The sequence below is a fragment of the Melanaphis sacchari genome, unplaced genomic scaffold (genome assembly GCF_002803265.2).
Source record: "Melanaphis sacchari strain LSU unplaced genomic scaffold, SCAv2.0 Contig31_pilon_pilon, whole genome shotgun sequence".
In the NCBI taxonomy this organism is placed as follows: Eukaryota; Metazoa; Arthropoda; class Insecta; order Hemiptera; family Aphididae; genus Melanaphis; species Melanaphis sacchari.
In genome coordinates, this window is record NW_020271193.1 from 857,729 (window position 1) to 884,491 (window position 26,763).

General features: G+C 26.5%; 3 protein-coding genes across 5 annotated transcripts; all 3 read left to right on the plus strand.

Moving 5' to 3' along the window:
- Positions 1–137: 137 nt before the first annotated feature.
- Positions 138–13,651, plus strand: LOC112596375 (glutamate receptor-interacting protein 1). 3 transcript variants are annotated; one of them, XM_025342021.1, is made up of 13 exons: positions 138–393; positions 464–565; positions 1,169–1,319; positions 4,063–4,350; positions 4,836–5,011; positions 5,519–5,605; positions 5,702–5,834; positions 5,917–6,146; positions 7,007–7,210; positions 8,487–8,618; positions 9,343–9,803; positions 10,609–10,758; positions 13,253–13,650. In XM_025342021.1, the coding sequence occupies exons 1-13, from the start codon at positions 276–278 to the stop codon at positions 13,376–13,378; spliced, it is 2,358 nt and encodes a 785-aa protein (XP_025197806.1). In that variant the 5' UTR covers positions 138–275; the 3' UTR covers positions 13,379–13,650. The 3 variants fall into 3 exon arrangements, with proteins under 3 accessions (XP_025197806.1, XP_025197808.1, XP_025197807.1); XM_025342023.1 differs by having other exon boundaries at positions 139–366; positions 13,253–13,651; XM_025342022.1 differs by having other exon boundaries at positions 141–393; positions 464–559.
- Positions 13,652–15,745: 2,094 nt separating this feature from the next.
- LOC112596389 (translation machinery-associated protein 7 homolog) lies at positions 15,746–16,631 on the plus strand. Its single transcript, XM_025342043.1, has 2 exons — positions 15,746–15,913; positions 16,189–16,631. The coding sequence occupies exon 2, from the start codon at positions 16,193–16,195 to the stop codon at positions 16,385–16,387; it is 195 nt and encodes a 64-aa protein (XP_025197828.1). The 5' UTR covers positions 15,746–15,913; positions 16,189–16,192; the 3' UTR covers positions 16,388–16,631.
- Positions 16,632–18,054: 1,423 nt separating this feature from the next.
- LOC112596321 (ESF1 homolog) lies at positions 18,055–21,884 on the plus strand. The gene is made up of 8 exons (XM_025341932.1): positions 18,055–18,118; positions 18,230–18,679; positions 18,767–18,936; positions 18,995–19,108; positions 19,175–19,378; positions 20,237–20,950; positions 21,016–21,165; positions 21,778–21,884. Exons 2-8 carry the CDS (start codon positions 18,244–18,246, stop codon positions 21,877–21,879), a joined length of 1,890 nt encoding a protein of 629 aa, XP_025197717.1. The 5' UTR covers positions 18,055–18,118; positions 18,230–18,243; the 3' UTR covers positions 21,880–21,884.
- The last annotated feature ends 4,879 nt before the right edge of the window (positions 21,885–26,763 follow it).

Genomic DNA, 26,763 nt, shown 5'->3' on the forward strand with positions numbered 1-26,763 from the left:
GGCGACTTTAACGACAGAGTCGTAAGTGCGTACTGTACAATACATATGAAGATTTTTTTACCAAATTGTATTTCTTTTCATCGTTTTCAGTATCGGTGGAAGGGACGCGGGTGTATTATACAGCAATGAGTCGTATGTTCCAAAATTAAACTTCAGCCAAATGGATCACCGACACGGTTGTGTCTAGTGTACAAGTTTAGTGTACACCGCGCCGTCATCTCGTTGCGTCGCTCTTTTAACTGCACTATTCCGCGAATCAGCATGACGGTGGCGCAATGTTTTCGTCGTTAAAGTTTTCCACGTTACGGTCAAAGAAACACACGTCTCCGAAGCAAAGTGTGCAACACCGGAAATCTACAAGCAAATGTAAGGAGCCTACACGTGAGCAACATTGTATGTTCAAATATAATATTATAAGCAGTCAACAGTCAATTCACAATGGTGTTATCATAATTTGTTTAAGGGTTGCTGGAGAAGGTGTGTTCGACCCAGAAGAGTGAAGACAAACGAATGGTGTCCAAGCACAAGATTTATGAGTCCACTAATTACACGGATCAATGTACGGGTAAATGTTTATAATAATAGTAATATGCCTGTAATGTAGAACTAAATATAGATAATATAATAGGAATTCAATAGAAAATTAACTAGATAGTAATATGTATACCCACTATACATTATCATTGTAAAAGTCCCAAGTTCAAATTATTTAATATTGTGTAGTTGTTATTAATATCAGTTACTATTTAATAATTAATGGAGCATTGGTAAAGAAAAGTAGTTATAGAACAAATAGGTGGTTTATATGTACGTATATATAAATAAACATATGAACATTTTATGTTTACAGCGGAAATGTATTTATAAGCATGTATTGATGGTCAGGTAGATACTTTTATGGTAATAAAGATTAAATATAGGGAACAGTAAATTAAATTTAAAAATCGTATATATCCCAATAAATAATTTTGAATTAATGAATGAGTAATCATATTAAAAACTAATAGGATTTAAACAATTTACGATACTGAAACCTAACATATCTACAACTTTGTTTATATTAAATCCAAGTTCCTTATAATTTGAGCACATCATGTCATCATAATAATATTCTTTATGATACTCGAATTAGTATTTTAGTGTATATACCTTTAGTCTTCATTTTCAGATCAGTATGTGAAGCACAAAATCATCGACGTGTTCATTGAACGGGAAGACGGTAGTCTCGGGATAGTGCTGCGCGGTGGTGCACATCCGGATCCTGACATGTGCAAACCATTGACCGTGACGCACGTTAGACCTGACGGACCTGCCGACAGGTTAGTTATTAACTTAAATTAAGCCCAGATTTTTGTTCAAAAGTTTAAATATTTTTAAATTGATGATAAATTAAATACTGATCAAAATAATTATGATTAAATAATTGTATAATATAATCAGGACAGACTTGGTGGATATCGTGACTAAATATAAAATTTTCTTGGTAATCCTATTTTTATAATGTGTTTAGGACTATTTTGAGGCCTTAATGGCAACCTGATTTTATCATTGCATCTGGATGATAAGATGAGTATACGAAAATAATTCGTTTTATTACCAATCATCATTAACCAATAAATTTTGTATAACAAAATTGATTTATAATTAAAGGGATTTAATACCTACTGTTTCCATCTTTAACACACGTGGAACGGTGGAACATATAAAATTAGATATGCTTTTTATCAAACACACCGATTAATCTAGTGAAGTTATAAGAAATCTGAAAACTTATTTTAATTTGTTACTTGAGAGTTGATATCGATTTTCCCACTTTTTTTTTAATTTTTACTTCTTCAAAAATTGACAATTCTAGATACTGAGCTGATGTATTGATTTTATCATGATGCGTTTATTTTGTGTATGAATACACTATAATATATCGATTAAATGCTTCGATTTTCAAAAATAAGGGTAGTTTCAGATATTAAATTAGATCTAATTTATACTACAGATAAGTAAAATTAAAAATTCCCGGTACTTATTCTTATAACTCAGAAAAACAAACAGAAAATTGAGGAAAAACGGGAATTTTTATGCCAATTAAATTTTTGAAAAAATTAATTTTATTTTTTTGATATAACACAAGAAACTTGAAATTTTCACCAAATAATTATATTATAATTTTCTATTTACAATAACATTTTTATAATTTTTTCACTCTTTTTGAGTTATTTATAAATTATAACTGATAAGTATGAAAAATTTTCAATTTTTTAGTTTTTTTTTCTATAAATGTCTTTAAAAATTATTTACTGAGTTAATATTTTTGAAAATTCAATACTAGATCCTATATATGAATTTATTATATCTGTACAAAAATAATAAAATATAGGCACACATTTTTTATATTTGTATTTAAAGTTAAAATTTTGCTGAAATTTCTCAAATAAGCAAAAACTTGCAAACTATTTTGTAGTAAAAAATGTACAAAATCATTTATTTTTGTCTCTAAGTTTTATAAATTTAATACAATCTTTTTACGTAGGTATTTTATATTATTATGAAATTTACTATAAGCAATAACATTTTTAATTTATCTTAAAATATTATTTATTTATAGATACTATGAATCTATTTTTATTATTTCACGGTGTTTATAGAAAGATGTTACTAAATTTTGAGTTATATAAGTTGATATTATATGGTACGTATACATTGTATATATTGTTAATTATTATTATAATTAAATAATAATAATATTATAAATGCTATATTTTTAGAAAAAATTATACCAAACCTACTATAATACTTTTTTTTTATTTTATTAAAAAGTCCATAGTTATAATCTATAAACATGTTGGTACAATAAGTAATTTTTATATTAGATTAAATAGTGGGAAATTACATCCTACAAGAAGGGATGTAGGTAGGTATAGCACCACAGCACCACCTGATCTAATATAATACTAAAAGTAAAATAATTTATTTAATAACTATATAAAAAAACATACTACCTACTTAGTTTATAAAGGCTGAAAGACTTTTTCCGCTGAGAATCATTTTTCGTATACAATGACATATTATTGAATTAAAGTTTAATACACCATATGTTTTTCAGTCATATTTTGTTCATAATTTTTTAATTTATACTTTATCAGTATACATTTTTTTTTTCTGAACTTAAGGTGATGAAATCAAAAATGTAGAAAAGTTGATATTAAGTAGACTTAGCGAAAAAATCAAATATGCTTTTAGATTTATTATCACTTCAATAGATCAATACCAATAAAAATATTTACATAGTCTAAATTCCTATGTTCCATGTTAACAGAAATATGGTTAACAGCTCATACTATACCCTACTTAACTGTAATGAGGCCACATGTGATTTTCAAGTTTTAATATCTATTCATTAATTAATGTCTTTCTCTCTTACACTCTAGAATATCTTTAAATTATTTTTTTTCCTATCTTGATCTTAATTTATCCTATATTAATGCTCTTTTTTCTAATATAAAAGCCATCCTTAATTTAATTTTTCAAATTAATTTAAAAATGTAACCGTAAGAGTTTTACATATATTATATTACATTTGATCTTATTGTTGTTTAGTATTTAACTCCAAACATTTGTTGAAATTAAACTATTTCTGTTAAAATCTTATTAAATAAAAATAAACCGTCAGGCGTCGATTAGAAAAATAATTTATTTTTTCCGATTGGCCATGGAGCCTATAAATGAATGTCTTCTGCGATTAGTTAGCGAATAACCATCCTGAAGTAGATACCTATTTATAAGTTATAAGTTTCGTATTGTATGTTTTATACCAGGGCCAATTAACGTAAAATCACCCTGCTAGGTCCAATTTAAATGCTAATATTTTATTGGAATAATAACTAAAGAAGTAATAAGCATATTATTACAATACATTGTAAATTTCAATACATATATTAACTTACTGGATTTTTTTTATCAAAAAACTATTTATATAGTTATAGCATTTTTTATGATAACAAATTAGGTTATTAAATAAGTAATCATTGATTGATGTAAATAAATAATGCATTAATTTATTTTTAGAGAAGGCACAATTAAGGTCGGTGATCATTTATTAGCTGTTGATGGTGTTTCATTAAATGGTTTGATATTAGCTGACGCTGATGCAGTACTTAGACAGTCAGGCGGAGCATGCCGATTGACCGTGCGATACCAAGTATCGGCGGCAGAACGAGTTGGTAACGCCGCTTGTCCGCTGTTGGTTGAAGTCGAAAGTCCGAGACCCCATCAATTAGGTCTAACTTTAACAAACACAATCAATAATAGCGCGGTTGTAGTCGATCACGTAAAACCTGGTAGCATTGCCGAACGGTAAGTCTTAAAACCCAGATATAATTATATTACAATTCAAACACATTTCGAATTTAAATTAACGATATTTAGTAATTTGTACATGAAACATTTCAAATTCAAATATATATACAATTTAAAAATATTTCTTTATTTTATTGAAAAGCTGTACGTATAATACATATTATTATCTGTATATTCTGTCTATTATAAATATTATTAAGATAATTAGTGTCTTCTCTTTCTAATCCACGCACAACAACAAATTTGTGTTTAAGGACGAGATTTAATTTCAGGAATATTATCTGTGTTCTTAAGCTAATGATGCTTTTAATAGACTTATATAGACAATACTATTATATACTATTAAATAAAATCTTTTTAACTATAAATGGAATACTAAGTACACCTTTTATACCCCACATTATGACTGTATTCCATTTTTCTGTATAAACATGTACTTTTAACTATCCATATTACCATGTGAAATTATATTTTTATCGAAGTTGCGGTGCTATATTTCCGGGTGACCAAATAGTGGCAGTCAACGACACGAGAGTGGCCGGGCTAAGGACAGCCGCCAGTGACGTGTATAAACTGCTACGAACGTGTGGAGGCGCTCAGTCCACTCTCAGATTAGAAATAATACCGGCATTTACTGCAGACTTAATACACGCTGAATGTAAGTGCGAATATGTGGTTATATTTTATAATCAAGTATACTACCAAATATGCTATATAGTTGTTCTAAAACGATGTTTTTCCAAATCAATTTATTTTAATTTATTATTATGGACGACGACAGTGTGCATATTTGAATGTTTATTTATGAAACAAAAAAAGGCAAAAAAATAAAGGCATAAATGGTATAAAATATCATGGAAAAACTCATACTTACAAAATAAGATCTATATTTATTTTTCTTTTTTTGTGTAACCATCATCTAATAACTTAGTACTTACATAAGCTTGTAACAAAGCTCATCAAAGCTCATCAAAAAAATTATAATCGCGCAATTCATATATTTTCTAATTAAAAAATTATCAACGAGAATAAGTTCGATAAAAATATCGAATAAAGGTGGGATCACCCTTTTAGCATTCCCTTTAAATATATGATTGACAAAGGTAGGTACCTAATATCTATATTTATATAAAATTATAAATTCCTATTACATTCATATTTATAGACTGTTCGTCGTACGATTCTCGCCAACATTTATATTCCGTATACGAAGATCCTATCGATCCGGTAGTTTGGGAACCAACGGAAACGCGTAAGATTAATTTTAATATAATATTTACGAGAACTTTGTCATCTCTCTCGTCATTATAACATATTTTTAATTTTAAAAATATCGATTTGTGCATAGATAACGTAGTACGTGTAGATTACACTATATTGACTTTGGTAGCTGACGAAAATGGTTGGTTTGGAATGGACATTCGATCGAATAATTTGTCACTGATCGTTTGTTATATTGAACCAGGAGGACCCACTGACAGGTTACATTCATATGAAATGTCCCTTTTTTCTACCAACTTTCCTGTTTAATTATCTTTAATATATATTTTTCTTCCTTACTAGAACCGGTTGCGTACAAGTGGGCGATCGCATATTATCTGTGAATGGATGCAAAAGCAGCAGTTTTGTGCCTTTATTCCAGCAACCATTACACGAATTTTTAGGACCTGAAGTAAAAAATGCCTGCATCAAGGTGGAGTTTGATATCACAGATTCTGTAGTTCCCACATCGGGAGAATTTACAGTGAAACTGCTGAAAAATGACTACAGAAGTCTCGGAATTACGATAACAGGTAAATTATTGTAACCTTTATCACGTATTTACGTATAATAGATAATAATATAGTAGTAGCCGCTTATAGAAACATGGATAATTGATATAATCGCGTTATTGAAACAAAATGTCCCGGAACGGGTTGGCTGTGTATTAGAACAATAAAAATAAATCGGATTATTGAAACATCATTGGTTATGTGAAACAATTAGGCAAAGGTCAGTTGACGCATGTACACCGTCTATCTAACGATAACCAATGTTCTTTAATATTATCTTTGGTATTGTTACGTTCATTTTTACTGAACTTTATCGAAGTACAGCACTTATTAAAAAATGCTCTTTCCCGTACGTATTATTTTTAGTTTGAGGCACCCTTGGCACCATCACCAAGCAAAGAAATTATAGAAGCTCTTAGTGTCCTCAGAAGAGCAGATGCACCATTACTCGTATGAAAATATGGTCATGGAGTTATTACTCAATACAAAAAATAAACATTGATAGATACTTATTTTAAATAATATAGTAAAATATACACATATTTTTCTAAATTATACATATACATAATTAATAATACATAATATATTTTTTTAAATAGATACATATTAAATATATTTTTTTAATTTTATTTTTATAGTAAAAATTAAACCAATTGTTTATTTGAAACAATCGGTTAATTGATAAATTTCACCGTGGTCCCAATAAGTGTTCCTAATAAGTGGCTTCTACTGTATATATACAAGTACATTAATACAATGTATATTATTAAACGAATAGGTATTCTGTTTTTGCATTAATTGTTATACATGGACAGAGGATATTTATAAATTATAACTAATTATCATATCACATTGATCGGTGTTTATATAATATTATGTAGACGATGGCAATGGGCAAGTGTGCATTTCGGAAATCGTACCTGGTTCTATAGCTCATCGGTCAGGCACATTAAAAATTGGTGACACATTGTTAGCTGTAAATAATAAATCATTGATTGATTGTACTAGACAAGAAGCAAGTAGTATACTCCAAGAATCTGGAGACGTAGTGACGCTGCGAGTACGGACTTCTAATACAGCTATAGGTAATATAAATTATACATCTTAATACACCAATAGATGTAATAATATATAATCATTATTTTAATTAGGACAAATTTGATTTTGATTGTAAAATATTGTATGTTAAGCAAAACAATTATACATCATAATTATTTAAATATTTTTAAACAAAATTAAGTTTTAAAGAAAAAATAAATATTTACAAATTAATAAAAATATTATATTTAAATAAATAAAATTTCTACATCTACATCTGCTTTAGCTAAAAGAGATATTACAAATTTTTTTTCTTATTTTAAATTATCTAGATTCATTTAATTTTTACTTAATTTTAGTAAAATATTCCAATCACCTTAATGAAATGAATATTTTATTTTCGATGGAAATCTGATATATTTCTGTTATTACGGATAACTAATAAAAAAAACTTTGAGACTAAATTACTTAATATTTAACACTTGTACGTAACCTCTATCAAAAATAAAAATAATGAGTTGGCGTAACTTAGTGTTTTAATACTTATTTTATTAACTGTATACAATGTAATATATATAATACGTTTTGGCACTGCTAGGTTAAAAACACATAACTCTAAATTAAGTGCATTATTTTATATTAATTATCAGGTGTTTGATGTTTGTCATTTAATTAATGTTTTTTAAAAAATATATATATTTATAACATGAAAGAATTTATCTTTATTTAACAAACACGATTTTAATTGTTTTTTTTTTTTTTAATTTATACTAATTATAAACTAAGAAATTAAAAGTTATACTTGAGAAAACAAATTTATTTTTTATTTATTATATTTTTAAATGATTGTTTTACTATTATTTTATTTATTTTATTGAAATGATACGACATTTACTATAGATCTAACACAAACATACCAAACATTTAAAATAAAATAAATGATGTCTTCAGATAAATGAAAAATATACCTAATATTAAACAATAGTCAAATTAAAATCGTATATTAAACAATTAGTACCTAATAGTTATTTTTTATTGACTATTCTTATTACCTATTTTTAAATTAAAAACATGTTTTACTTATTTCATTTTATCAAATAATTAATTAAGTTCTTATTATATGGTAGGTAGATAGGTTGTAATTTAAAACTTATAATGTATAATTTGTTTTTATTAATATTTATATCAAATTATTTGTTATTAAATAGTATACAATATATTCATTATTGTTTATTTGTGAATATTTAAGCACGATGATTAAAAATGTAGAATGATAAATTGTAATTACAAGGATTAAACATAATTATTTGATATGATTATTAGATGATTATGAAAATGAAGATGATTTAGTTCAGTATACAGTAGAACTATACAAAAAAGGCGAACCGTTGGGTATTACCATTACAGGTTCAGAGGATTCCCGATTACCAATTTCTATACAAGAATTATCACCAGGTATTAAAAATTATTAAAATAATCATTAAGTTTTTATAACATTTTTTTTTTTTTTTAATACATATTTAATTGTACTATATTATTTTACAAATAGCCAAATCAAAATTAAATTATAACTGTGCAAGTTTTAAAATATTAAATTTAGGTTTAATGTATATAATTGGTTATGAATTTAGTTTTGTCCAAAAAGCGTTCCATATAGTTTTAATTTTAAAACTTGACTATACACGGCATTATGGTAACTATTTTATTCCATTGGATCCAATAACACATGTATGTAAATCAAGTTTGCGTGTTGCGTAGAAAAATGGTGACGTACAATTCAACAGATAAAATCTTTATAATAATTGGAATCATTAATGTAAGTTACGGTTATTACATTTACTCAATGCACGCAAACCATAAAATCTAATTTTAACAGCAGCATAAATATTACAATACCTATTACTTATAAAAGCTTTATTTTTTGATTTTATCACAGGTATATAATTCATTTTATTTTTAAACAAAATAATGCCTAACATGGAATTATATTTGTACACAAAATATATTTTATTTTTATTTAAGTATACAGAGTGATTTATAAAGTACGCTCACCTCCCATTTCTTCTAAAAATAATGCAGTTGGAATCTAGATTTTGGAATTTTTAAGAATATTTGCATCATGTTCGCGCATCAGTTACCGGTCGCAATATTATCAATGTAATGTGCTGTTATCCTGTAGGTGGATTGGCTGATCGAACGGGTGCCATACACGTGGGTGACCGTTTGCTGGCGATCAACGGCGCAGATCTATCTGAGGCACCGTTGTCCACTGCTATAGCACAGCTACAGAACACCGACGACAGGGTGGTAATCACGGTTTCACGGCCGCAACAACGATCGTTGTACACCAGTGCTGGTATGCTGTCTGGTTCGGCCGTTGCCGCAGAAGACTCGGCTATCGAGTCGGACACTTGTACCCGATCGGCGCCCAACTTGCATGAGCCAACACCCGACCGGATTGTATTCCGACACAGGTCCAAAAGCGCCCAGAGAAAGGTGCCGGAGTTCGACAGTGACTATTTCGGCGGCACGCTCCGCCCGTACTACATACGCGAGCACGCCGACTATGACATTGATAACATATTCAAGATTGCCGAGAACCAGGATCGGGATGGGCTGCTAGATTTCGACCTGTTTCAAGTAAGTCGATGGATGTTCTAGCTCCAAAATCGTGTGTTATAATAATATTATACTACAGTTTGCTGCAAAATTATTCACTAAGCGTGTTAACTTCATTTTTTCAATTAATTTATTTAAATTCTGATATTTGCTCTTTTAAATACCTATACTTTAAAGACCGTATTTTCAAATTCTTATGATATTCTGTACTACTTTAGGAATTTCTAATGGTGATACATACTAAGAGCCTTTCATTTTTATTGTAAATTATTTAGTATATAAAAAAAATCAAATACTTTAATTTTGATGCGTCTCTACAAGAATTTGAAAATATGATCCTAAGTATGTTCAAAAAGTCCAAGAATCAGATTTTGAATAACTGCATTATTGAAAAAAATAATTGGGATATCCAATATACTTATTGAATCACTCTATAATACTAATAACTAATCTTGATATTAAGTTTCCCAGTTGCAGGATTTCAACCTGTTTCACTAGGCAATTGTAAATTCCGTTGATTTTAATTATTAAATATATTATTTTTTTATAGTTAAATTTCAGAATCCAGTGGTATTAATTTTTGTTCTATATTATTATCTCTTACAATAGGTATTATTTTTTAAACAAATGTTTATTAAAATTGTTAATAAAATGTGTACTAGAATTCTACATTTACATTCATGGTAGATTTTTTTAATTTACTCCTTTTATAGTGAGTCTGTATTTTGTTGTTAGACCTAAATATAACATCATAAATGGGAACGGGGTTTTAGGCCATATTTATAAAAACTACAGGTATAAAATAACACCGCCTTCTTTTGTACAGGTTACTCTGTTCAAAGACGCGGTGTACGAAGATTTCGGATTCAGTATATCAGATGGTTTGTACGAGCGAGGAGTGTTCGTTAACAATATCCGAAAAGGTGGACCGGCTGACTTGAGCGGCATGCTGAAACGATATGACCGTATAATTCAAGTAGGTGTTTATTCAATTTTTTTAAATATATTTATTTATCGTACAATGTTACAAACAGTATATTTACGCTAAGAAGTACCTCAAGTACCATTAATATAATTATTTTACTTGTTATAACTGATGCATACATAATGATCTTCCCTTACGAATATGTATTAATAAATGTCAAACAATTTAAGGAAAACACTAACCTGATTTTTAAATATAATTAGCTAATAGGCGTTTAATTTTTGTCGTCAAATTATTGTAGTGGCGTTTATCGGCTGGGTATCTAGTGTTTTGTTAGACAACACGAGCGCGTTGCTTTATTGTGATTAGAGATCTTATATAAATAAGGAGATTGTTAGGTGACTTTTTTGGAGGTAGTCATTTGGGTGATTCTTATATCAATGATTGTATGTTGTCTGTGAGTAAATTAACAACATCGTCAATATCATTTGTTATTTTTAAATTAATTTTTAAGTCAGTTTTTCTCGTAAAGAGTGTAAACATTTTTTCCCAATTAGTTTGATATTGAGATATAACCGAAGTGTTCAGTTTCTTTGGAGGTTGGCAGTTTATGATAAGCAGAACTGGCAAGTGGTCAGATCATGAGTCTAAGAGGTTGAGAGTTTGTGTATGGAGGTTATTAAAAATTTTAGTGATAAATATACCCAATATATCGGAGGTTTTATGGCGAGATGTAAGCCAGTATGTGTAGTTAAGAGAAAATAGAATAGATATGTTAGAGTGAAATATAGACTATAGGAGAGAGAGTTTCCTCTAAGGTTTGTTGCACGGCAGCCCCATTAGATGGAAACATCGTTATTGTTTCCATCAGGCTCGAGGTCAACGAAAAACAGAGGTAGATAGTTCTTGGCTTGATAGCGCAGGATATAAGTTATTTTCCTTACAGAGCAGCCAATTTTTTCTAATACTGAGCTAATTTCGATAATGTTTTGTCAGATTATAACTGATATGTATGGTATTCAGCATTGTTATCATTTATAGAATGAATTATTTTTCTACAGTTCGTTTTGGTTTTGTAGTATTGTTGGCTGGCATAATGAGTTATCTTGGTTCAAAGGTCACCGCGCGCGACGATACCTCGGGAAATGTTAATTTGTAGGTATTATTTTTATTTATGATTTATATTATATTAGTAATAGTTAACTTAATTAAATTAGAATTTATCGAGTGTTATACCTACCTATCAACGCATTTCTTTTTTTAAACTACAGAAGTAATAGCGTTCTTCAGTCAACTTTCGCCTTTCTTCCTTCCTAGGAATTGAAGCACACGTATTTTTCATACGTTTTAGAACAATAAGCGGTGGTAAATTACACATACTTCGAATTGTTCGATTTAAATTCTTAACATATGTATAAATTCTTTGACAAATTATCTAGGCTTTTTAGGAAGTTCATTTTCAATTTTCAATTTTAAAAAACCTTAAAATTAAAATATATTTTTCAAAATCCCTTGAAATAATTGTATAAATTTGTATTTATTTTGAGCATATCTGATTTTAAATAAAAAATGTGATTCCTAAAAAACATAGTATAAAAGCTTATAAATTCAACTGTTTTTTCGAAATTTTAGGAAGTATGTTTAATTTACTACCACTTTTAGTAATTTTTATAGTTATGATAACAAGAATGTAATTTTTTTCGTAATATATTGACATGTGCGCAGCGTACACGTATGAGAGTTACTTCCGGTGACTCAGCGGTAGCTCGATGCAGCGAAACAGCGATTCTTGGAAACAATTATCCGATAAAGATTATTAGATAGGTATAGAAAAATCACTAATAGACAATAATTTTAAAGTGAGTTATGGGCATTTTAAAGTTTCAATATTTTATATACCTAGTTATAACTCAGCTTAATATTAAAATATCAATAAAATTTTATGTCATTGTCTAGATAAACATCTTACCTTTAAGTTGATAATAGGTAAATTTACTCTAATGTTAGAGCTAACAACATCAAATGGATTCTGGTGAACGAAAATTTGCTATGTTGTATGTATGTAAGACAGAGATAACAAATGCGAGTGTGGCGTCCTCTTAATGGGCGATTGGCAGTATGATAAAAGCGATAACAGATTATACACACTAATGCTCATTTACTACTCACTCATAGATATAGCCAAAATGTTCATATCAAACAAATTGCTTAAATATTACTCCTAAAAATATGATACGCTGGAACCCCCTTAAGATTAGATACGTTAAACTGAATATTTCACGAGCAACAGTTCGCGTGCGCACTGTAAGGTAGTTGCGCGAGAACTGATTAAAAAAATTATACTTATTAATTAATTATATACCAAAAATATTAAAGCATACTGTCATGTATTCTATATGCAGTCAATATAAAAATGTTTTACGTATAATATTCTATTACTAAACAATATAATATATTGTTATTTATTAACCACCTATCGACATTTTCAGGAACATAATATGATAGATAATATAATGGACACTAATCATTCTGTGATATTCTACAGGTCAATAATACCAGGACAGACGATTCTGATTGCTGTCTGACCGTGCCATTGGTGGCGTCTGCCGGTGACAAAATTACACTGACCGTGGAAAGACGGCACAACATGCAAAGAATTCAATTTCCTTAGCGAATTGACAGTCATGCATTAAATTTACTCTTATGTTATGCTGTACTACATTGGTTTCTCTTTAAGTTGATTCCTCGAACCCTAATTTTTTATTTTGGGTTGAAGCTCCTTGCGTTTTATGTATAATTTATTATTATTATTATTATTTTTGTAAAACGTACTGCGTACAATACAGATAACCAGTAAAAACTAATTCTATTTAACCATTATAACTATTTAATAAGTATTCGTTAATATTGCAATTATAATTTAAGCTACAATCAGTATGTTACATTTTTATATTTATTTTTTTTTTTTTTGTACTCATTATTTTTATTTTTCCGTTAATTATAAAGTTTTTATTTATACGTTTACGTGCGTGTGTGTGAGCGTGATGTATGTGTTCATACTTGGATATCCTTTAACTGGATATTTTGAGTAATTGAAAGTATACTATAATAAATTACTATTTAAAAGTAATCCTCAATGATTATTTTAATATTCAGGATCTGATTTTTAGCATACAGTGCACTTTAGAAAAATACTCATTTATAAACTGTTAGAGATTTTATTCATTAATCCAAAATAATATACCTATTTCTTTTTAAATAAGTAAGTACAATGTTCAATTAGAAAAAGTGGTATATACTCGTATATAAATAAAATTCAAAAAACAAGGTACTGCCTAAATCAGTGATCGCCAACCGATGGTCCACGGTAAAAATTTGGTGGTCCACAGAAAAATATGAACATTATTTGTCATGTTGTGTTTATAATCGTAAAATACAAATATATTTTAAAATGACTATAATTTTGCTGTATGTAGGTTCAGTTTACGATAAAAAAGAAAAAACGAGTCTATAAAAATATGTATATATTATCCTAAAAATACTGTCATTACTATCGCATGTTATAAAATATATACATCTAATATCATTATCGCAATACGTTCTAAGAACGCTAATGATTCGAATCCAGTCTTCATTTTAACTTTTATTTTTTTTGTAATCAATAATATCTAAACTAACTCAAATAATTTTATTATAAATAAAAAAAAACTTTTATTGATCTTTTATAAAAAATGTGTTAATTAATTTTTTTTTTTAATTTGGAACTTAAGATTTATGAAGTATCTCGTATAATTTAGAGTTATGAATTAAGTGGTCCGTGAAGTCTAAAAGGTTGGCGACCGTTGGCCTAAATTGTTCAGTGTTCTATGGGCTATGGCTATAACTATATTAATATACATACTTTGTGTATGTGCATTGTGCATATGTATTAATATTATATAATCAGTGTTCTAGTATGGCAATATGCCGGATAATAATAAATGTTAGATATGTTTTTAAAAATTGAAAAATACCTATCAGAATTTTAAGCACTCACCTAGACGGCTAGACCACATCGACAAGACACAAAATATTTCAGATCACGTTGTAAAGAAAATATTTTTACAATAGTCATGTACTAGGTGTCTAGATGCAAAAATAATTATGATGTTATGATGTTATATCTAGTGTTTAACATACAACATATACGATTCAGGAATTATAGAAGGTAGAAGGTAATTAAGAAAGATCCAATATTAGTATGATAATGTCTATACTCTATATTTATTACACAATTGGATTTCATATGACAAAATGTGATATGTGTCTTAGTAGTTAAATATTGAGAATTAATAAATGAAAATGCATCAAATTACAATAATTCACATAAATATTTACCATCAAACATGTTAAAATATTTTATTTTATGATAATGATAATAAAACACATTATTTTCTAAAAATTAAAAATATTGAAAAAAATAATCTGGACATTTTAGTATAAATTACCGAAAGTCCGAAAATATAACAAAATCAATATATAGAAGTTATTAAACTAATTAGTACTAACATTTCCATAGTTCTACGCATTTATTGTTCTAAAATTCTAAACTGGCTTACAGAAGTATTTGTTTGAAGGTGCCACCGTGGTAAATTCCCTTCTGATCTTAATTATTTCAACATACCATCAATCATATTTACGCATTATATTTAATACTTATTATACCTATTGAACCAATTGTAAACATATTACACATATAAAAAAAAAATTCTTCTACCGACTACCACTCACTTATTGGTTGCACTGGAATAATGAGAATAATAATTATATTTTAATATAAACTAAGTCATAGTAACTATCATTCTGTGGTACATTCGATTAATTAAAGTACGGTAAAGTATAGTTATTGTGTTGATAAAAATGTAGATAACTATTTTTAAATCCATTATTGCCGGGGTTGCAAAGTATTTAATTTCCTTGAATTTTTACCATGGTTTTAACCATGATCTGGTGGTAACCGATTTCTACTATCTGGTCAACGATTTCAATACAATAAATTTCGGTATTACACACAGATTGTATAGTGTATTGGGTTGAAACTTGAAACTAAACACAACACAGCACACTACATTATATTTATTTTGTGATACAGTGATTCTCTTAAATTTAAAATATTAATTTTTTAGTTTTTAACAAGTTTTCAGCAATAAATACTTTTAAACTATCCGTAAGTATTGATATGAATACCTTTGTTTTTACATAATTTACCACTAAAACATACGTTTCGCAAGACATTTTTTTTTCGAAGTATTGAGTTTAAAATGTATTACTATAATTTGTATTTAACGATTCATCGTATTAGAATGTAATTTTCAACATCGAATTTGTTTGATTTATTTAGTAAAATAATATTCATTAAGTTAAGACTGACACTTTAAAGGAACTTAATATACAAATAATTATTAATTTTATCTGATTTTTTTTATTTTTATGTTCTAACAGAAATATGTCGGGGCGTGAAGGAGGAAAAAAAAAACCTTTAAAAAACCCTAAGAAAGAATCTAAAGAAATAGATGAAGATGATTTAAAAATGAAACAAAAATTAAAAGAACAACAAAAAGCATTGAATGATCTTAAAACAAAAGCTGCTCAAAAAGGACCAATGGTCAGTGGCGGTATAAAGAAATCTGGCAAAAAATAATGTACTAACTATGTAATTAAGAAAAAAATATTTAAACATCCTTTGTTAAGAATCAAACCTGCTGTATGATGTTTTCAAATTAAAATGCAATTGTATGTTATTTACCATAATAATAATTACAATATTATTTTATACTTTAAGAGTTGTTCACTATTCTTATAGTTTCATAAGTTCAAAAATGTATATTAATTATTCAAATGTAACACATCTACTTCATTTAAAATAAAGGGGTGTTTATATTCAATAGGGTGTTGGCCAATTCTTTCTATGTTAACCAGTCAAAAGGACTCTTAACCAATTTATTAGGCTATTTTAAAAACATTTATTAAGTTCAAAAAAATAAATTATATTTTTTTAAATCTTAATAAAATATAGCAACAAAATGCTAAAACGTACATTTATACAGTCTAAAGTAATACAACAGTTACTCTTCTCGGGTAAGCTATTTAGAGTACTGAAGCTAGTATTTTAAGATAGAGATCTAACTAATAATATTCTGAGACGTAGATGTGACTTAAATTTTAGTAGGTAATATAATAAATCTTGATGTTTTGCTAAGTATTATTAATTTTATATATTCATTTATTTTTTTAAATATTTAAAGCTTTTAGTATTTTCTTAGTGAAAAAAATTTTACCAAGAACTTTTTTAAATTTACAAACCCAACTTGAGTCTTAACATTAAACTATAGAGTTAGAGTTAGTGATGGGAACAATCGAGAGAAAATAATCGAGTACTCGATTATTAGAAAATAATCGATTACTCGATTATTAGAAAAATTATCGAATTGCTCGGTCAAAAATAATCGAATGAAAAATTAGTAGTTAGTAGTTACTTATTAGTAATTACTATTTTTATAATAACTAGTTTATAGTTACTTTATAGTAGTTGGTATAGCTATTCGAATTTCGAACACTGAACCAGTAGGCAGTAATCATTCTTATCTACTAATCTACTATTCACTAATATTATAATATAATAATAACTAATACATATTTAAAAATACCCAGGCGGCCGCGGCCCGCGGCGTAGTATAACTATACTTTATTATTAATCTGTACTATCTGGAATTGTTAAGGAAATGGTTTCTATTATTATTTATATCTATTATAAATAATAATTTTGATCACATATATATATTATTTTGGTATAATATACTATATTTCAATTTAATTTATATGTTGTATCAGTTGTATCGTACATTTGTTATCGGACTAGCGACTATCACTATATAATAGTGACCATTCTCTCGATTAAAATAATCGAGTGAATTACTCGATTATTATAATATCTCGATTACTAATCTCTCGATTATCGAAATCATTCGATTATTCCCATCACTAGTTAGAGTAATATAAATTATTCTATGGAGTATGGACCTAACCAACAAAAATAAATTGTAAATTTGTAATCACGATAATCACAATAATTTATGTTTACTTTGTAATATTATTCTGTGATTACGATAGTATCATGGAATAAATCACGGTTTAAGTTGAGGTAGAGACTATTATTACCACAGCAGGTTGATGTATATCATTATATTTATCTCTGGATTATACTTGGGAATTGTTGATAAAAAACACGTGCATATCTGATAATATAAAAAAATGATAACAATTTTATTGTATTATTATTTATTAACTATTAAATATTAATCTAAAAACAAAAATTTCAACCATAAGAAAAATTCACTCAAAAATTTTGTTTAAATCAATTTAAAATTTATTGGTAAGTTATTTAACCAATATAATCATTAATCGCACAATTGTATTCATTATTATTTATTATTAAGTTTATTAAGAATGTTAACATTATTTCTTGTTATTTTAATGATTTTAGATTTTGTATACATTATGGATAAAAGATTTTCAAAAATTGGCGATGATCCAAAGTTTAGGCGTTTGCCTAAAGCTGATCGCAAAGTTAAAATTGATAAACGGTTTCAATCAATATTTAATGACAAACGATTTAAAGTTAAATACACCATTGATAAAAGAGGAAAACCTTTAAGGGGTTCTACTACTGATGACTTTAAAAAGTTTTATCATTTGTCCGATGATGAAAAGGATGACTTAGATTCTGAGCAAAGTTCTAGCGATGATGTTACTCAAGGATCCGAATCAGAACAGCAATTATTAATTGAAGAGGTTGATAATGTAGACAGTAAGATAGCCAGTAAAAGTATCAAAGATCGCTTAAAAGATAAAACAGTAGATTATGCTAGGGGAGATGGTGAATTGTTGTCTGACAGCTCATCAGATGATACATCTACTGATGAAGAAAATGAAGGTAAATATATTATCCATAAAAGTGTTAGATAATGTTTTATAAATTTATATTTAATAAATATTCTTCATTAATATTACTTCTATGTAGAAAATGTGGAACATGGTTGGGGAGAATTAGACAAAGATGCAGATAGTATAGAAGAGGCCACATCTAGATTAGCTTTGTGTAATATGGATTGGGATAGAATTCAAGCTGCTGATTTGATGATTCTCTTTAATTCATTTTTACCTAGTGATGGTTACATAAAATCTGTAACTGTAAGTTTATGAACAAATATCTTTACCAAAACTATAAAACTATGTTATGTTTATCTAGATTTATCCATCTGAGTTTGGTATGAAACGAATGCAAGAAGAGGAAGTTAAAGGGCCTCCTGAATTAATTTCTAGTGACCCCAAGGAAATTGGTTCATCTGATGATAGTGATCAAGTAATATTGATATTTTGTAAATCATAAGTAATTAAAATTACACTTATTTTTATAACTTTTTTTTAGGAAGAAGAAGATGGAAGAAAATTTCACATGGAAAAACTACGTAAATATCAACTAGCAAGACTTAAATATTATTATGCTATTATTGTATGTGACTCTCCTGAAACTGCTGGTAAAATATATACCGATTGTGATGGTATAGAATATGAAAGTAGTGCCACACGTTTAGATTTAAGATTTGTCCCAGACGACACAGAATTTGATCAAGTAACTATCTGATTGTTAAGTCTAATAAAGAGCCAATAAGTATTTTCCTTTTGTTATGTATCTAAAACTGATAGCATTTTGTATTGTGTATGAAAAATTCCATGCTTAGTTTTTAAAAATGTTTAGTATTATTTAATTGTTCGATACATACAATATTCAGTATATACAGTGTATAAATATGATGTTATATTATAAATAACTATGAATGATAAAAGTAAAATAAATAAATCTTATTAAATGGAGAAAGAAGTTTAAACTAGTGTAGAAAGTAATTTAATTAAAATTAAAAAAAATTAAATTTTTATCATTAATGATAGAATTTATTCAGGAGAATGTTATAGAACAATTAAATTATTACTATGTATAAAATATAGGTGCATTATAATCTATTTAAATACTTATGCATATTTATTTTAAATTGAAAAATTCTTATAAAATGAGTTATATCTCATCTTTAACAATTAATGATTAAATTAAGTATAATTTTTGAATTTTTCATTAAACTTAAATTAATGTGATTTTGACTTAATTAATGGTGATCAATTGAATTTTAATTGAAAGTTTGTTCAAATTTTTTTATTAATCTAATAGTTATCAAATAAATAAATGACCTTTGTATAATAATATATTATTATATAATCTTAATTTTATTAACAGTTATTAAAGTACCAATATAATATATGTATATATGTATTAGTCTGGAAGTATTAATGGTGCATTTAATATGATTTTTTGGTCCTTTCAATATGATTAAATCAATAAATTGTCCATGCTATCTGGCTTTTATTTAGATATTATAATGAATATGCATAATACAATTTTTATGCAATTATGTAATTATGTTATATCATTTTATAGGAACCAAAAGAAGTTTGTGATAAATTACCAGATTTAACCAAGTACAAACCTCATTTATTCACTACTACTGCTTTACAACAAGCAAAAGTGAATCTTACATGGGATGAGACAGATCCAAGACGTAGTGAATTAGTAAATAAGCTGAAAACAAATCCAAAAAGTGAAATTAATGATAGTGATTTGCAGAAATATGTAGCTTTTAGTTCAGAAAATGAGAATAGTGATGATGAAAGTAATAAATCTGTTGAAGAAAATTATGAGGAGAGTAGTTCTAAAAAAACTCCAATAGATAAATATAAAGAATTATTACAAAATATACAAGATGAAGAAGAAAAAAAGGCAAATAAAGATTCAGAATTAGAAATTTCATGGGGTATTGGTTTACAAGAAAAGGTACAAAAATCAGTCGATGAAAAATCAAAGAAAAATTTGACACCATTCCAGAAAATGATGGAAAAAAAGAAAGAGAGAATGAGAGAAAAGCAAAAACTGAAAAAAGAAATGAATAAAACTAAAGATAATGAAACTGATTCAGAGAATGAAAATAAGCAAATCAAGCAACAAGCAGAATTGGAATTGTTATTGATGGATGAAGAACCTAGTGAAAAAAAACATTTTAATATGAAAAAAATACAAGAAGAAGAAACTAAAAGCCTAAAAAAGAAGAATAAAAAGAAAATTTTAAATGAGAAGTCTGTTAGTGATGATTTCTCTGTAAGTTATCAAATCATTAAACAAACATTGGTTTCTTGTTTTTCATTAATCTTGAAAAATTTTAGGTCGATGTAAAAGATGATCGATTTTCGGCATTATATACATCACATCTATTTAATATTGACCCTGCTGATCCAAAATTCAAAAGAACGAAAGGCATGGAAGAATTTATTTTTGAAAAGGCATCAAGAAGGCAACAGTATGATACTGAAAAAGTTAGTAAGGTTTTAATATTATTTTAAATTTCGTCCTATATTTAGTTTTTAATAAGATGATATTAAACTTTTACATTTTAGTAATTGAGCTTACTAATTAAAATATTTAAAATTGGCTTTAATACAAGCACAGATTAACTTCTCTTTTACAATATCGATAATAGGTGTTTTTACTTTGAAACCACCCAATAAGCCATATTATTGGAAATATGAAAATTAATTGTCATAGGATATTTTTATACTATTGATACCCTTTAATATAAAAGCTTGATTTGAGATTGAGTATTCTTTCTTCTTTGATTTCATTGGAGCAAGATGGTATTATAAACTATTATTGAAACATATAATTTTTCAAAAAATGCAAAGAACAATATAAGTTTATAAATTAAATCCAAAACAATAAAAACAGAATTAATGTTGAATAAAATATAATCAATATATATACTTTAAACATAAAAAATTAAATTGCACTTATATATAAAAAAGAAAAAGTATACAGACACTAACAGTAAAATATTTATTAATCATAAAATATTAAAACTAAATGGAATAAAAAATAATATGTATATTATCCAGTATATTTATATAATTAATTATTTTTTTTATTTATAGGTTGATGTTCCTCCAAAAAAGAAATCCAAACAATCAATTATTAATCCAGAACTATCTAATCTTGTAAAATCTATCAAAAGTAAAACTAAACGTAATAAATAAATGTATGTTTTGTAAAAATGGTTTTTCTTAAAAAAATAATTTACTGTCAGCTAATGAATAATTATACTTGTTTTGTTAACTCCCTATTATTATACTTCCATTGCATCAATATCTGGAATAAGTAAATATATCTGTATCCAATAAAAAATATCATTAATACAGGGTACAGCAGTTAAACCCAACAATTAAAAAAAAATAGAAAAATTATTTTAATTTTTTGCCAAATGAATAAAAAAATACATTAGTGGACATTTGTGTTATATAAAAAAAACTTCATTTTTAAAAATTGTGTCTTACAAATGTCCTCCTTGGTTAGTTACACATTGTCACCTGACAGGCGATATTCAGTGACCTGCTTGTGTTCTGGACTTTCAAATCATCAAGTTTGACTGTCGAATCCTATATAGTTGTAACTTGTAAACAAGAGTTCAGTATTTATTGATTTTGGTTGTTTGATTTTGATTTTATTATAATATTTTTGATTTTTATTCTATTGTTGTGTCTCAGATTCCTTAAGATAATAAGTTGTAGAATAGCCTATGGCATACTGGCATATTTAGAGAGGCACAATCGCACAGATATATCTGCATCCATGGCCTTTTTTTCATGTGCTGTGCCTTATAATAACTGTACTTCATTGTTATATTGACTTTCAGAATTTATTTATAATTATTAATTATTATATTGATTTCATAAGTATTTTGATATCTGCTCTCTATGACTTAATAAATACGCAAATTAAGTAAGCAATAAAATTGTATTGTACTAATATATTTACAACACATAGGACTTAAATTTAACTCTTGTACCATTTTTAGGTTCGTGAACTATTAATGAATTCATAATTATTTAAACTTGCACTCATAATTATCATGAAATTTAATAATGATTAATAATACATGTAAAATGATGTTTAATTTAATGAACATATTAAATAGTAATCAGATTTTGATAACTCAATCATTTAAACCCATTTTATCAACCATTTTATGCATATATATAAAAATAATATATAATATAATAATCTGGTGTTATCTTTTATTATTTTATCCTATCTTAATACTTTAATAGATACCTTATACAGTTAAGCAATATACATATACATTATATATATTATTTTTATCTGTTTTCTGGATAATGTATTTAATGATTTCTGTCAACGTAAATTCTATACTTTCTAAATCCAGAAGTCCTTTTTATTGTTACATAAATTATTTCCACTTAAAGGCTTTTTGTAGGAACTTATCACTATTTTACTTATAACACAATAGGCATTAATTGATTTGTCTTTAATTAAAAATGAATTTTATGCCTAAATGTTGAACTTAGTTGAAAAACTCAATATCTAAAACAGAATCCCACAATGGTAACCCATTGATGGCCGATGGCCGATGGGTACTATAAAAATAAATACACTACCTAATATATACATTTAAAAGTTTGCTAAACTCATAACACTGAAAAATTAACAATTGTATTTTTCATGTTTTGTCTTCTACTCATTCACTCTGATAAACTTTATTAAATTGTTCTATCAATAACTATTATTATTAGCTATAATCTATAAATATTTAAAAATTTCGGTGATAGATATTAGATACCTAAAATTTCAATTAATTTTGGAATGAGTTTGCACGTGATACAATTTTGCGTAAATATTTGCGAGTAATAAGTAATAACCAATATTATTATTTATTTTTGTCTGTCATAGATAATTTTAACACAGAATGGATAAAACTAAATCTATTCTATAATTCTAATCTCTTCCTTATCAATTTTTCAAATTTTCCACTGTTCATTAAAATTTTAAAAATTATATTTTATATTTTGATTATTTTATTATAATGTTTTTCATCTAATTTATTACCTACCCGGTATTAAGGAAGATGGATATTGTGTGACTTATAAACAAAAATAATTTTTTGAAAAACTTCAATTCCTCGTAAAATTGTTGAATTTTGATAATTGTTTTTGTTTTTTGAAAAAAGAATTTTCTTTAACTTGTATTAGATTTTGATTTTTAATGTTATTTCAATTTATGATTTAAAATCATTTCTAAAAAAGGTTAAAATTAACTTTTTTAGATGTATTTTAAAATTTAAGATTAAAATATAAAAAACAAAGTTCATCGTTGATGGTAGAAATTTTTCATTAAATTAAATTGTTTTTATAGTATGTGATTGCCGTAGCCTGTAGAGTGTATTTTTGTGTATAAAATTACATAAGCACCAGTTGCCTTAATCGTAGAATATTTTAGTTTAAATAAATTAATAATTGCATTTTTCAAAAAAAATATTTAAAACTAAATTAATAGGATTACATTTATAATTAAATGCAAATTTATTTTATAAAGTAAAAAGTATTTACATATACCTAATAACATGGTGATATATTCAATTATTTATGATAATAATATAATAAGAGCTAGTCGTTAGTGTCTAATATACTTATATAATATTATGTAGATGTATTATTATAATAATACATGTATACCTAAGGTACTTTTATTATAACTTTACAGCTATACACATTATATAATTCTTTTAAAATAAAACTGCAGTGTTTCTACCACCTGCTAATAAAAGGTCATACTTAATTCTACTAGATACTAAATGTCAATTATTTGTTATTTGAAAAATCAAGGTCTACCTGTGAGTATTTTATGTTACTTTTTAAGTTTAAAAATTAAATATAATTAATATTGTAGTTGCAAAGTAAATGTGCAATTTAAATCTAATAAAGTACCTATTCATATTATATTGTTTTCTATTAAAACAGTAATGTTCCAGATTGTGCCTATATAGTAGGTATCTGCTTACTGCAATAAGATAAATAATATGTGGATAGGTAGGTATGTACTTGTTTAACTTGTTCGAATTTCTTACCTAACATGCGCTATTTTGTTATTTTTATTTAATTTAAATATATCTAATCATTTTTAATTCATGGTTGTTGAGCATTGCACAACCATTTTTTTATTAAATAAATACATTCTAAAAATAAATTTTATTTAGTAATAAATATTAATACCAGTATATTGACGTTATAAAGAGACCAGTTCAGTATTTCACAATTTCCACAAAAACAAAGGTTTTCATTTGTAATATTATTTATTGACCCTAATTTTTGTCACATTAGTTAATCTTAATTGATGACTATAACGACAAAAACAAGGAGAGATATAATGAAAATAAAATAGCTTTAATATGTTTACATTGTTATTGTATTAAAACATAAATCAATATTTTAAAATATACATACAACTATAATAATTAAGAATAGTAGGGATAGGTAAATACGTAGTTAATAATCTTATGACATTATTAGGTATTATTAAACATATTATGGCAGGACTTAATGTACATACCCATATTCTACCTACTTAGAAATATTATTTTTTAATATAACTTTAATACCAGGGCTTACAAATCCTGACAGTTATGTTGGCCAAAGCCAAATTTAAACATGATATAAACGTATCCGGTTGACCGGTTCTGTACCTAGTACCTACTGGCTAATATAGTATACATTTGAATAATTGCAGTTATAGTAGTTATAAATATTGACGAATCACAGGTATTGAGTAGGTAGGTAGGTAGTTATTATTATTGTAGTATATGTACCTAATCTAATAGGAACGAAATACGAAATACAAAAAAACAACTCTGTTTATACGTCCCGGGGAGATGATTAATGGTATAATATGTAACCTACTCGTGACGCCAAATTCTTAAATGCGTCGTTTTAAAACGTAGTACCTACGGTTGAAGGTACTCACCATCATTAACTACAGTCTCAATTTTTTTAAGTTTTTACGCAGCAATAATATCAACATTAATATTACCCTTGTTGTACACACTATGCAGTGTATTTATACCTAGCATACATAAATATATAATCTATATTATTATACATATGATGTGATATGTATAATATGTATATAGCCATTTTCTACTCTATTTAGGTGTATCGATTTATATGTATAATATTATGTTTGTCATTTATTGTACATATTTATTTTAATGGAAAAATAAGTGAGATATATATATATATATCTATTACGATAACAGTTTATAGTATTAATAGTAGGTATTAATGTATTATACTTAATAATAATTTTTTTTAAATTTATAAGTACTATTATAATATATACCTAATATTAGTATAAATAATTTCTATATTTTTTTAAAGGTAAGTTAGGTACCACCTAGAGTAACCTAACCTAACCTATATATCATATGCATTACCTATGTAATTTAAATTATAACTATGACAATCATTACTTAGCATAATACTTACTCAAAAAATAGTTATAGATCCATTATCTTATATTTACATACAATATGACGTTTAAGTATATTTTAACTTTTAGGTATTTGATTTTTTATATTTATTGTTTGATAGAATAATTTTACATTTAAAATAGAGCAATAAACTAATTAAAGTTAAAAAATTATGTTTTTATTTTTATTTTTTCAAAACGCTTTTTTCTTTTTCGATGTATAGTAAATCAGTTATAGGCTCAAAATGTTGTATGCACCAGTAGTAGCACTCTTTCTATATTCAAAAATTTAAAATTTTATGAAACTGATGCCTGCTTAGTGCGTAGATTATTATCTTAAGCGGAACGATGAATGTACCTACCTACTGAATTAACAATAGATATTTTTAACTTCAAGCAATCCTGTTTACAATGCATATCATTATAAAACAGGTGTTTTTTTTCATAGTTATCGAACCTGTGAATACGTTTTAAACTATGCATTGTTATGTAACACATCGCATAACTCTAAATTTTAGAGTCTAAAACTTATATCTGATTCTCGCGCTTGTACACTCCAAGCTAATGCAAACTATATTCAAAAATCAATTAGGTTGATATTG